At 27.0% G+C, this 14,859-nt stretch overlaps 1 protein-coding gene across 11 annotated transcripts in view; it reads right to left on the minus strand.

Annotated features, from left to right (window-relative positions):
* LOC106685837 (serine-rich adhesin for platelets) overlaps positions 1-14,859 on the minus strand; it is a 103,961-nt gene that overhangs the window by 33,529 nt on the left and 55,573 nt on the right. Inside the window, exons 1-2 of one of the 11 annotated variants that reach the window (XM_014428777.2) lie at positions 8,657-8,988; positions 1,057-1,160 (exon numbers count right to left, since the gene is read on the minus strand). The exons of the other annotated variants lie outside the window; for them this stretch is intronic. Coding sequence (XP_014284263.1) covers positions 1,057-1,105 — 49 coding nt within the window. The 5' untranslated portion in view covers positions 1,106-1,160; positions 8,657-8,988. Of the gene's footprint in view, positions 1-1,056; positions 1,161-8,656; positions 8,989-14,859 lie in introns of those variants that run through there. 11 annotated transcript variants of the gene reach the window in all.

Consider the following 14,859-nt stretch of genomic DNA (forward strand, 5'->3'; position numbering starts at 1 on the left):
TTTAATATCATAGATTCCTGAGAATGATAGCTAAAGGCAAGAATACACTGAAGGGTATTCCTGGACAAATTTTAGATTTCTTAGTCTTATACATATATATTATGGTCAATGTTGGATTAAATGGGACGAAGTAAAAGCAGGACTACACATTTTTTAAAAATACAGAATAAAATTACTAAGTAATAAATATTTTTAATTACATAAAAATTAAAATAAAAGTACCACATTTGAGACCTTATAAAACAATAAAAGACGAAACCGGGAGCAGAAGAAAAGTTTCTGTTACTTCTTGGCAGACTTGGGCATTATTCAATGACAATTTTATTCCATAGCGTATTAACAATAACTGTTAGAAACTTTTAAAAAAATATTTGTTATTCTTTACCTAATTGATTATAATGATTAAATTATAATTTCTTTGAGATTTAAATTTTACAATAAAAATACATAGTACTTAAATGCAAAATCCAATAAGAGAATAAATATTTGTATTAAGTATAATGTATTTTTTATTCTAAAAGTTTGATCTTGAGGCAATTTTATTCATCGTTCAATTTTAGAATAAAAAGTAAATAAATTTGTTGCTCTTTGTTAAAATTCTTACAGCAATAAGTTAAATTAAAAATAAGACATATCTTAGGTTTTATTTTGTTCTTGTGGGTTAACATATAAACAATTTATTCAAGACTTTTTATTAATACATATACATTTATATTTTTAGGTGAATATTTAATATTCTGGAATAATATATTATATTCAAATTATTTAAATAACACATCATTTTTTAAATAACAACTAAAGAACAATATTATTCTTTATCCATAAAAATATGAAAACAATTTATTAGATATTGCAAAATATTTGCCCAAGCCTCTTAAGAGAATAAATTAAGACGCAACTGGAAGGTTGGAATGTAATTTACTTATGCATAACTGAGACATATTGTATAAATTATTTTTTAAAAAAATAATAATAAATAAAAAAATAACAAAAAAAAAATATATGCACTGAAATAATTCTAAGATTTATTTATTTTTTCCTTATAGCAGTATATACCTTTCAAGAAGTCCTCCGTTGATAGGAAAAGATCCTTACTGATTCTCATTGTTCAGTCAAAATGAACTTATAACATCGTCGATTAGTAAATCGAGTCTCAAGTTCTAAAAAAAATAAATTTAATACTATTCATGTAGCTGCAGAAACATAATTCAAACAGGGAAAAAAAATGGAATAAAGAAGAGAATCAATGAGACTTTAGCCGATGATGATTAGTAAGGATTATATATTTTAGAATGCAATACAGCAGAAAAGTCTCAACGGGACTGCTAATTCATCACATTGAAGAGCTCTGTCTAGAAATGGCGCCCAGAAATCAGCGTAGGCAGAGAACGCCCACGGGTGTTCCTGACACCCGGTTAAAAGCAGTAGCCTTGTCTTAGGAACACAAAATAAAAAACGCCAAATAGAAACCACAAAATAAATTATTTTTAGAAGGAATGTCTAATAAATTAACATAACTTAAAGCGCTGATGCATATTTAAAAAATAAAATTAAAAAATAGGACAGGTAAGTTCAGATCGAAATTTGATTCAACCTTCGTTAGAGACCTTTAAAATTAAAATTTAAGTTAATATTTTAAAAAACATATATATTATTATTATTATTATTATTTATTATTTTTCTTAGGGGAAAAATAATGCATGTGTCATTTCAAACATAAAAAAAATATTTTAAAGAGAAAAAATAAGAATATTTCTTAAAGTATCAAAAAAAGTGTAAGAAATAATTTTTTTTTGCCTAATTTACAAGATTCACGTGTTATTTCAAAAACAAACATACATAAAATATGTTTAATTCTAATCAAAATTTATTCTAAAATCACAAGCATTAAAAAAAAAAAGATCAATGTTAGCATAAATGATTTTGAGAGGGGAAAACTATATATAGGATGTAATTTGAGTTTAACAATTGGTGTAATGTTTGGGGAACATTTGACGAATTATATGCAGTGCCCTCGTATTCTATGCAAAAATTAAATCAGGCAGAAATATAGAGGATCGTTTCAGCCTTCGTTTTATTAAAAAAAAAAAAAAAAATTAAACATAACAAATTTTATCAATAATCATTATAATAATGCAGAACACTGCGTATAGTTAATATTGTGGCTATAATTTGACTATACCATTAAAAATAATGTAAGAATAATAAACTATAAATAAATAAAAATAAAATTTAAAAAGGATTTATGCTTGAAGACCACTGGAGAAAAACGAAGTAACATAATTTTTTTAAATGAAATATAACGGTTTCTATAACACATTTTGGGGATGGCGAGCATGATGATTCAATCAAACTAACTCAAGAAAACTAAGTAATGTGGCTAATAAATTGTCGTTATGAATCTTGAACCTCATTTTACTTTAACAATTAATACTTAAGATAGCTAACTGGAGACCTATAAAACACAAAGAAATCCCATTTTTAAAAAATAAAAAAAATTTTTCGAAACTCCATTTCATTTAATCATTAAATCAGCAAGAAATATTAAGTTATAAGAAAGAAGATATGAGTAAAAATTAAATAGATAAGTGATAGAAAATAGAAAGGAAAAGTTAAATAAAATTCCAATTAATGACAAATTTTAACTAAATATAATGAAGAATGCTGAGGTCTTGATTATATTTTTAAATAAATTAATTTTAGAATAATTAAATAATTCATTTTTTAATTAATTTTTTTAATGTATTTAAAAATCCACATGCTTAATTAACAATGGAAACATTACAAAATTAAATAAGATAAGTTTAAACCAAAGTTAATTTTTAAATATTAAGAAACATATCAAGCTCCTTTTTTTATTTAATTATTTTCCTGATAAAACTAATTTTATTTAATAATATAGTACCAAGCTATTTCAGGGTTTATTGAATTTCAGAAGAATAAAATCAGATTCCATTTGACGTTACATGTTTGGCCGTTTATGAAAAGCTATGAAAAAGTTTATAGCGGTTCTAAGGAGTTTAAGATTAACCAATATATTGAGTGCTAAAGTCTCGAAACATCTACTTTACGACTTAATTACAAATTAAGGGAAAGCGTGAAAGTTGTTTTTATTATTTTTATATCGTATCCCTATTTTCAAAAGGTTATGTAATATATATTTACAAATACATACACCAAAGTTAAAAAAAAAAAAAAGATACAATGAACTGTTATGGATTCAAATCTCATGACCCTTAAGATATATGTTCTTAAGGTTTGAGGTATGCTAGTGGTAAATTCAACCCAGTTATTACCGGCAAATGTTTAACGACTTTCCAACTTAATATGACATTGAATAAAATTATACCATTCTCTCTTGCAATTCGATGGAATTTCAATTAGAGACGTCTTTCACTTTGAATTGAATGGTTCGACCTAGCTTTCCCTAAGAGGATTCTATTGATGGACTGTCACTCCAGGCGTAACATTTAAAACGTAATCCGTCTAATACAGAGATTAGTTTTCCAATTAACATAGAACTTTACTTAAATACTACAGATAAGAACATTTTTATTAGTTTTAAAATTTAAATGCGAATTATATTTCAAATCAGTGGTGAAGATTAAAATGCATCAATAATAATTAAGATTCATTCAAAATAATGAGTAAAATTGAAAATTGACTGAAAATTAAAATTTAAAGTAATAATTCGATCATTTTTATAATATTGAGGGAAAAAATGAACTATTATTCAGTTGTTTAGATTATATTAACGCTAAAATCCAAGAGTAATTGAATGAAAATTTCTAATAACATCGTGTTATGGGTTGAGGTAAGGTAGTAAGTAATTTATAATTCTATAATAAAATAGTATAAATAAATAAAATATAAATTCAATGATAAATATGTACAAACAATTTTAATTCATCACATGGGAATATTTATTTTACCTCAGAGAAATTAGCTAAAATATTAATGCCTTGTTGGTCTCTATTAAGCACCATATGTAAACAATATATAAATATATACTTTTGCAAAAATATTGAAAGCATTTTCTTACGTACTTGATCTACGATAATTTAAAATTAAAATGAGTTCCGTACTATTTCTTTCTGGGATAAAGACAGCTGTTCAAACAAAAAATAAAATTGTCTCTTATTGCGTGAAATAATCACGAAGAAAGAATTTGTAGTAAACTCAAAAAGCTTCTATTTCAGGCCAATAATTTTTTTAAAATCTCAATGGCTCTGAAATAATGACAGATAAACAAAAACATAAAAAAGTTAAATCAGAGAGAAAACGAAAGAATTCTTCGAGCTGTTAACATTAATTTTTTATAAAATTAAAAAAAAATATTAATATAATATGTAAACAGAGTACATAAAATACGAAGTATTTTATTTAATATACAGTTAATTTCAATTATATAAAAAAAATAAAAATTATCACTTAAACAGATTTTATGTTTTGAGTACCTTAATTTATTGGGTGAATTTCATTATTTTATTATATATTTATCCATTTAATTATAAACTAACATTTATAACTTTAACAATTTTTTTTTTTTTTCAAAAGTTCCACTAAGTCAATATTTTTGGTTATCCACCATTTTTAAAACTGTCGATGAGCTTAAACATTCTCTTACGAGCTTAAATTAAAGATAATTAAATTTAGTTGCAGGCCTACCTTCTACGCCATAACCCCTGACGATGACCTGAAAGTCAGGTCGAAACGTCGGCATAAAATAAATAAATATGGTTTTGTTTATTTATGCTGTTCTTTGCTGACCGCACCCCCCGACAAACTTCTCCAATAATTAAATTTACTTTCAAATTCTTTTTACATGACCATAAAACGAATATTTTAGAAGATATTTGAGAATGTAAGATACAATTACAACTTTCTAAACTAAATTGTCGATGTACATATATAATTAAAAGTGATGGTCAAATAGAGCTGAATTTGATATAAAACTGTAGTACACTTTATCGACTTTAAAAAACAAAGTTGGAAGGCCCGTAGTTTTAATTTTATTTAGTTATTCGAGAAAATGGTGCAGATTTTTCTCGACGTTCTAAATTACGACATGACGTTCTAGTTTCTCCTAAAACAAACGTTGAAAGCTGATAGTTAATGGGTCAATAAAGTTAGTAACGAAATAGAACATTATATAAAGAAAAAATAGGTTCTTTTATCTAATCTATTACTGGGGCTTAACTCGTATCATGGTACCTCAATAAAACATCCAGGAAGGTTTGGCGGGGATTTATGTATGATAAAATTACAAAGAAAACATAATATTTTTCCTTTATATTTATAAATATATTTGTATACATTATATACACAAAAGTGTATTGGTATATACGTTAACAGGCCCACGGAAGTTGATTAATACGTTTATTTATAGCATATATATTATTCCGAGTAACAATATTATAATTTTCTACTAATAAATAACCATTAATTTATTAAAAGTAAAGTTAAGTTATAAAACTATTTATGTTCAATACATGATTTAAAAAATATTATTGGTTAAAAATTTTTATGGTTAAAAATATTAAGTTCCGCCCTCCCTCTCTCTCAAGATAATACTTATTTATTTAACCTTTGATTTATTATTTGTTCAAACATACCAATTTTTAAAATTATTAAAACTTTAATTATAAATTGTCTATTGATATAACTTATAAATGAATACGGGGTAAGGGGTTGTGCAGTACCTGCAATACAACAACAGAGGTACGGACGGTTTTATTATAGATAATAATTTCATTTTATTCGATATATTTATTGGAAAGTACCCTAATTTTATGTTTTTTTTCCAAATGGATCAGTTTTATTGTTATTATTAAAATGGTATATTGTTTATTATTGGTAAGTTTATAATTTCAATTATATAATATGTATAGATATAAATACAGTTTAGAAATGATTTTATCATTAGATTTATGTTTAATTATAAGTTAAATACTTAAGCTCACGTTTCTACATGAATATTTAATATAGGGTCCCTTACGCGTTCTTGTTGTTCAGAGGTCGCGTGTTCTTTCAGGGATATGGCAGATATATTTATTTCTTCTGGGAATGGAAATATAAATTAAAAGAAAAAAAAACAATGAAACTCTAAGAAATTTGGCGCCCATTGTCCAGTTCATATTCATAATAAAAAAAAAATTATATATATATTAAATTAATTATCTTTTCTTCACTCTTGTTTTTATCAAGGAAGACGTTTCACAAATCAAAAAACCAAAAACCTTAAATTTAAATATCGAATAATTGCTCCTTCAGGACCTTATGTTTAAGTTAATCTATCAGTTATATATTCCTAATTTGCTTACTTAATATATTAGTTGATTAATATATTATGTTTTTATCCATATTTAATTTCGTAGATTAGCACCTCTCCCCATCCTATTAAAATAATAATAATAAAGATATTAACTTCAAAAATTGTTTTAAAAAAATTTATAAATAAAAATAATGGTTAATAACTAAATAGAAAAATTAAATGCAAAGAAGATGATTAGATTCTGTCATTTATCTAAGATGAATCATTTTTATGAAATATAGCGGAACAATAAGAAATGCTTACATCATTCATGAATTATGTTTTATTACAGAGGGAGTTGGAGCTGATAAGAAAAATATGAAGGAAAATAAGCAATAAAACTAGAATATAAATTTTGTAGATACAATTTAGACCCATACTTTATACTTAGACTATCCAAACAAAAATTAATTTCAGCAAATATTAAAAATAAACAAGCAACCAAAAGATAATTCTCTGTCCATCGAAAAAAAATAATGAAATATCACAATACCTTAATAAATTATAATATTAAAAAATTTCACTAACAAACGTTTGTTTTCGTAATGAATTTCTGTTATATTAATGAATTATATCAGATAAAGCAAAAAAAAAAATTTTAATAAAAAAAAAAGACTGAACTTAGTAATCATTATATATTATGTTAATGAAGTATTTTGCTTTGAGGACATAATTTTCAAATTTCAATATAACAATTAAAATAATTTAAAATAGTATAAAATATAACTATAAAACATATACACATCTTTAGTGTATAGCTGAATTTTTTATTTATCTTTTACTTCAAAACTTTATCATAACTTACTAAAATTGATATAATTTCCCATTTATTTATTTTTTATGTTTATTTAAGTACTATAATGAAATAATAAAATAGTTTTGACTGTACCATCCTTTTAGTCATTTCAGTTTTGATTATTTCTTTTAAGATTTAAAGAAATTAATCAGAACTTTTCAAGTTCTTTTTTATGTGTTTAAAATATATATACATACATGGCATTCATATGTATGTATACTCATATATGTTTAAGAATACAAATCATTAAGTCCTTAGGTTCAATTTCTTAAAAAAATATTACATCTTGATAATCTTTATCAGTCATATTTATTGTACATGATGCCCATCTATAAGAAAAACGTAAGATTAAAAATGAAATTTAAGTTAATTTAAAAAAAAAAAAAAAAAACGAAATTGAGTAGTGGCAAAACTAATTCTATACAACGAATGAATACATCAATATCTTCAAAGAAAATTATTTATTAAAATTACAATAAAAACAAATCAATAATTAAACTATTTCTTTCATCATTCAATCAACTGTCAAGGGAAGACATATTGATTTCAGTTGCGACATTGATTGTTCCAGTTATATCCAGGATGATTTGTTTTGCATTTAATGTTGAAAAACATAAGATAAAATATGTTTAAACACATTACAATATTCAGGGTAAGAAAGATTATAAACTTAGTTCCATAATATGATTTATAAATATCATACTTTTTGTTTGTCTTAAATGACCCTCTGCTAATAGGATGTACTAATTATAAATTATATAAGTAAAAATTATCAATAAGCTTGCAAGACGTACTTGAAAAAGTGAGAAATTATTGAGCAAACAAGCAAGGAAATTTAAAACAAAACCACTTATTGATGGATGACAGACAACTCCTTGTCAGTTGCATTTATTGACAGCATGTCAATCTTCTGACATCCTTGACGATTTGAATACAAAAGGAAAATTTGCACCTACTGATTACATTTTACAGCCTACGTGATCATTGTATCTCATTTCCACTACCTGATTTACAATACTAGCAAAATTTTATAATTCAGCTGATGAAAGCTGATAATCAGGCGGGACAATGGAGAAATCGCAAAGGAAAAAACGGATGAGGTTAAAACGCCAGTCAAATATTGGTTTTAGAAACTGATACTTTCGAATCTGACTTGCCAGATCGTAAAAGAAAAAAAAAGGAAGGGAGATCTCGCCAATACTTCAGGGTTGGAAGTGAAACAGCTCTTGCCTATTGATCTGTTGCACTTCCGTATGTCTTTCTTAAAACAAAAGTTACAACTAGCAATTGTTGCTCGAGGGATTTGTTCAAAGATTAAGTGGCGCACAAGATATCATATCTAATAATCATATATATTTGTTAATAGAATAGTAATGACAAAATTATTGTGGGTTATATTTTAAACTAATGAAGGCCCATCATTAGACTAGAAGCAATGTCATGTGATGAAAAAGCAGTGCAGATAATAAAAAAAATTGATTCAAAATGAGTGGAGTGTTGAAAAAAAAATTACTGCAATAGAAACAAGTTTGATGGTTTCATCTTACCTAATGTTGACTGAAGAATGCCTAATATCTTAAAACTAATCCCTACAGTGAAATCATTCTACATTACGTCTATGTGAACTGTATCGCAAGCCCTGTATAACTTGAAAATCGGATGTCTATGCCTAACAGTGATAAGTCGAAGGTGGACACTATCTATCATGATGAGATGAAGGTGGAAGAACTAGATGGCTGGAACAGATATCCAATGCAAACGAATCCCAAAGTCGTCACGGAGGGTCCTGGAACATTATAGGGATGGAATTCACTTGAGCAACGGCACAGAGCACTGACACCTCACACACCTCAAAGCCTTCGGATCGACTGAGCGCTCCGCGCATGCCCCTCCATTCGTGACGTCATCTCCAACCACCGCCGATTGGTAGCACTGACCGTCCCAATCTTAAGTCCCTTATATCATGGGCCAATGAAAAATTCATGATACGACAAAAAAAATTAAAAAATTGCAACGATTAAAATAATCGATTAACGCACTTACAACCAGACGGTTACCATACTTCACTAGGGAGTGAAACATGCAAATAGTCAGTTTTGGCAGAGGAAACCGATCTCTATGATTCAGCTTCATTCCACTGTCTACTAAATATTCGAGCTGTGAACCTGGGGGACAATATTAAAGAGTGCGCTCAGTGTGGAATGAGAGCCAAAAGGTTTCCGAAATAAATCCGCGCTACACCCACGAAAATATTAAATATACTTTTTCGTAAAAATAGCAGAAGAGTAACAGGAAAATTTAAACCATTATAAAAATAAAAATAAATTAATAATTATATTAAACAGAAATTCTAATGTAGATTTTTTTTTTTTAATTTTACTTTATATTCGTTAATTGCATATAGTTTTATTTTTAAACTTCTAATCATAGACAGAGTCCAGAGAGACTTCAGCCAGATTTTAATGTACACTAGATATTGTTTATAAACGATCTTCAAATATCCAGGCATATTCGTCACTATAACCGACATGTCGTTATATCCGAAATCTAATTGCAAATGTAAATTAGTAATTTGTAACTTTCATATATCAATTTTAATCTAATAACTTAGTAAATCCAGTGTAAATTGCCCTAGAAACACTTAAATAAATAATATACGAAATCTTCATAAAAGATTTTCAGTGTATAGGAGAACATCCTGAGTTTTAATTTTATAATGCACAGTAACCTCATAACAAGAGATGAGGAAAAAAAATTAAATTTATTTTTTACTCGTAGACATGTTTGTTTAACCGATCTTATTTCCTTAAGTATCTCTCAGAGCTGTCCCATCACCCGCCATTTTGCCTGTAATCTACTTTTTTTCCTTGACAATTACTTTTTATCCTTTAGACTTTTTCCCTATCAGACACATTTTTACCCAATTTATATATAATAATGATGCCTTTAATATACGTTTCTAGTTTAAAGAAGAAGAAGACCACAAGAAATAAAAAAATACTTTTTTTGGTATTAAAACTACCAGTAAATGATAAATACATCTAGCTTCAAGATTCATTCAGACCTTATCCTACGATAAAAAATGTATTCAGGAGGTTTTGGGAATAACGCAATAATATCTAAATTGATAATTAGAAATATAATGGACATTACGGATAGATAATTTTTTGCTTTGAGATGAAATATGACCAACCATAAAATGGTTTCAGTCAATATAAAAAAAATTTATAACAATATCATGGAGTGCAATAACTCACAAATATATATCTGAATAATTTTATTCTCAATAATTATAATTAAAAGGAGCATTGAACATATAAGCTAATATTGTTTAAAATAAACTTATATTTAAGAGGCTTAAAAGGATTTGATTGAGAATGTCCTAAAAATCAGTTATTTTTACTTGTGTTTCTTGGAGGTTTGAGGTTAACACCAATCGCCAATTCCCATAAATTATATAAGAAAAATTATTTTAAAAAATATTTTTATGCCTAATATAGAATAATTATAGCTGGATGGTGGAGTTTTCATTATTTCCATGACTTACCCTCCCCTAAAATTCGGTTTAGTAATAAACTAGTCTGTGAATGAAGTCAACTCCGGAATAAAATTTACCTTAACTAATTTAAACATAGGTGTTAGGTCAGTTAGGAATATGGTATTTATAGATACAGAAACATTTATGAAAAGCGCACTTTTCTGAAATATACCATACATTTTTTTTTTAATATTTATTTTAATACTATATATCTCGTCGTTTTGAAAAGCACTATATTAAAAAGTAAATATAAAATCAGAATAGAATAAAATGTGATTACCAAAATTTCATAATGGGACAGGTATAGCAAATTTGTAACGACAAACATATAACAGGTATTAAATTGGTTTTAAGACAAGAACATTTATCCTTACCCTAACTTAATAAGTTAATTAATATAAATAATTATCGAAGGAATCATTAAAAAAATCCCGCATGATACTGTCATAGAAAAAGAATCTTTAGAGATTTTTCCTTATACCATAGGTTTCTCTCTTAACCTCAATACTCCAATTACCATGATGGAGGATAAACGATTCGATGAGCTTTGTCTAGTTTAAGAAAGGTCGATCACGTGGTTTATATTTTTTAATCGTTTAATTAAAGCAACGTTCCTAAGCCCCGAAGGAAAAGAGAAACTCGGCATCAGAAATTGAATCACAACAGTAAAAATTTATTTTAAGACCTTTTAATTTGTTTTTAACGAACTTTCTTCTTTCAAATCACTTATTACTATCTTATGACTTTACGACCAATAATTACTGGATAATTTGCGATGATTAAACGTTATTTGTTGCGGTAAAGAGTTTCTAATTTGAAAAATAGCTCGTGAAGAGTTAAGTGGACAGCACTTAGGACATGGAGGAATTCCAGCAATCAATATTAACACTTACAGCACACAATCAACTGATAAGCACTTAATGACCGTATCATTAACCAATTCTGTTATACACTTATTAAAATAATAATTTTATTATAACATTATACCTTATTGGTACTTATATTACACTAATAAATAACAACAATTGTCTAAAAATATAGAAAGAACATGATAAATCAAGTATTATAAATCAATGATTCAAAATTTTGGATTCAAAATAAACGATTTAGAACTTTTAAAAAAAAAAATTTAAATATATAATTAGAAAAATTTAATACTTAATTAATCATTTCCTCTCAATAAAAACTTATTTTAAATTACGTAAAAATATTGGTAACTTAAAAGAACTAAAGAATGTGAAAGTGACAGCCATTTAATATTAAATGAAAACATATTACTTTTTTTTTCGTTGAATTTTCAGTAGAAATTCAGGTATTATTTTTTTATTCAAGCTAAAGAAATTATTTAAAGCAATAATCTGAAGCCAAAAACTGAATATAGTTGGAAAAAATACGTAAATAAATTATATTTATTATTTTTTTTTTGTTTAAACAAGTTAGTACCATTTCAGGAAACTAATATCAGGTGCCATTTGTGCTGCATTTTTATAAATTGTAATGACATTAAATTCAAATTCAATGAGTAAATAACAAATGTAAAATGCATAAGAAGAGCCACTAATTAACAAATTGAAGTATTAAGTATAATAACAATTGCCATAATATATTCTAATTAATTTACTTTTGAATAAAAATCAATTATTATTTTAATCATTATTGATTAACTAAATAATTGAATGTCTCCAGCACAGAAGGGTTTCAATGGAACAGAATAAAAAAATATTGGGAAAAACAGGTTTGGATAACAGATCTCAGATATCCATTTATGGGAAAACCTCTTTCCAACGAAGGGGACTTGTACCGTGAGCTGAATGCACTGTACAGTAACCGCAAAAGTATTTGACCAAACGAGATAGCAAAAGTACAACCTCTTTCATAAGCTTTCATGGATACACCTATAAATGGTATCGATCAAGAATCTATCAGATGAAACATTGATTTGAATCTATACTGTTTTTACTAAAGATAGAGCCCATATCTGCTTTGATGTTGAACAACTAACTCAAGAAATACAAAGCTATAAATGTTCTCAGCACTGCTCCATTTTCGGTGTAGGCTATAGATTGGTTTGAAACAAGTCTACAAATTTAGCACATGACAGATTCATCCTAAAACGTTTTTTGTTTCAATAATATTGGTCGTTTTAAAGGTAATGAAGAGTCCAGAATGTTTACCAAAATTTAATTTAATTCACTGTAGCATTTGCTATCATAGCAGTACTGCCGTACTATTAGAATTTGCTTGACAGTTGACATGACAGTGAACTCACAACCTCAAACCTCATAGCACCAACCTTATACATATAAAGTTATACACTTGTTATTTACTATTTGCTATTTTTCTATGGTGATGGTTGTTGTTTACTGCATTTTAGACGTTAAGAACCTGAGTGGACCAAACAACGAGACGTCATTTTGAGTAATTTTCGTAAAATCAAACTTTACAAATTTTTTCAAAGAGCTCTATTAATTTTTGATTATTATTTATTTTATTTACTATAAAATTAGTTCCCCCAGTGACGCACCTGGGGATCTCTAGGAGTTCTGCTTTACCTTCCACAAGAGGCTCCATGTTTCCCTGCAGAATGCAAATAATGTATATAGATGGGAATGTACATTTATTTTATTTTTACTAATATTTTATTTCCTTTGTCTTGCACATAACTTATTTTATTTGTATTATGTGATCAGTTTTAGTTTATTATTATTATTATTATTATTTTATGCCATAGATTCATATGTTTGTTCATACAAATCATGTAAGTATTTTCTTTTATTCATTTATTTCTTTATTATTTAATTTTAATTCAATGAATAATATTATTATCATTTACTTTTTGTTTTCTTTTTCTCTTTTTTTTTCTTTTATTACTGTACATATTGCATGAATGATTATTTGGACACTAATATTTAATACTATTAATTAGTGGCAGATTGTATCAATTCTGTTCAATAAAATGATTTTTACATTAAAAAAAAAATTATTTCCATACACAATTTTCAGTGCTGGATGGTCCACTCTGGTTATAAACAACCTCATTTAATTATCAGTTGTTATAAATGATTTGGAAAGTTGAATTTTACATTTAGGAAGATTTTCTGTAATTAATTAAGTATTTGATCGAACTCTAATTAAACTATTTATCCAACTGTTTTATGAGCTATTTTTAAGCAAATGCCTAAAAAATGTGTTTAGGGAGCCAAAAGTGCACTCTACTTCTTTCTAAACTTACCTGAATTTCGATTTTTTGTATAATACTCTCTAAGTTTGCCAAGTTCATATAGCTCCCTCAAAATTCTAGATTTTGCAAGCCTGGTAGACACTCTCCAGAGGGTCTCCATATAATAACTCAAATAAAAATTAGATTTCTGTACAAAACAAAACCTGACTAAACAACTGTAGTTTTCAACAGGGCGGATAACTGACTAATAATAGTACCGCTATCGCTTACACAAATTTGAGATGTTCGTCACATCAAACATTTCTCGGTAGCGACATTTTATCATGTTCCGGAAAGTACAGTCAATCGGAAAACCAGAGCATAAATGGGCCGAATCGATTTGTCGAACCAGCAAATACTTTTAAAGCCCCAATTGACGAGAGTAGACAAGCCAAGGTCTTCTAGATAAGTAATAACAACGGTAATGCAGCGTTGATTTAATCTTCCTCTTACATTTCCGTGAAGTAATTCCGGATAATAACGAGTGCAATTGGGACCCAAGGAGACCGGTTCGGCCGCGAGTAATAGTCTTTCGAAGGATTTCCAGATCGGGCAGAAGTATATGAACACTTGCCTAACGATCAATAAACATCATTAACAGACGCTTCCGAAGGAATAAATTCGGCTTTGAAAGCGGAAGGAAGTTCACTAACTTATACTAAAATTTATATTCATAAGTCATTTATGTTCATAAGAAATTTATATTCAATAAAAAAAAATCAGCAACTTGAATCAATACATATTTATTTATAGAATCGATATTAATCGAGTTTTTACTCGAAAATAATTAAAAATACTACAGGATCGATCCCTCGAATCAACATCAAAACTTCAATCGTAATCATTATTCCACATTTACACTTATAAAAGTTTATTTTCAAATCTTACACAGCTTTTTTATTTCCTTATTTTTATGGTGTAAAGTGAATTGTAAATGACACGGAAAGAAAGTATGAGTTGAATTATTATGGATTATGGTAGGTTTGTATATA

Source organism: Halyomorpha halys, unplaced genomic scaffold (genome assembly GCF_000696795.3).
Source record: "Halyomorpha halys isolate HHAL.00 unplaced genomic scaffold, Hhal_1.1 Scaffold748.1, whole genome shotgun sequence".
NCBI lineage: Eukaryota > Metazoa > Arthropoda > Insecta > Hemiptera > Pentatomidae > Halyomorpha > Halyomorpha halys.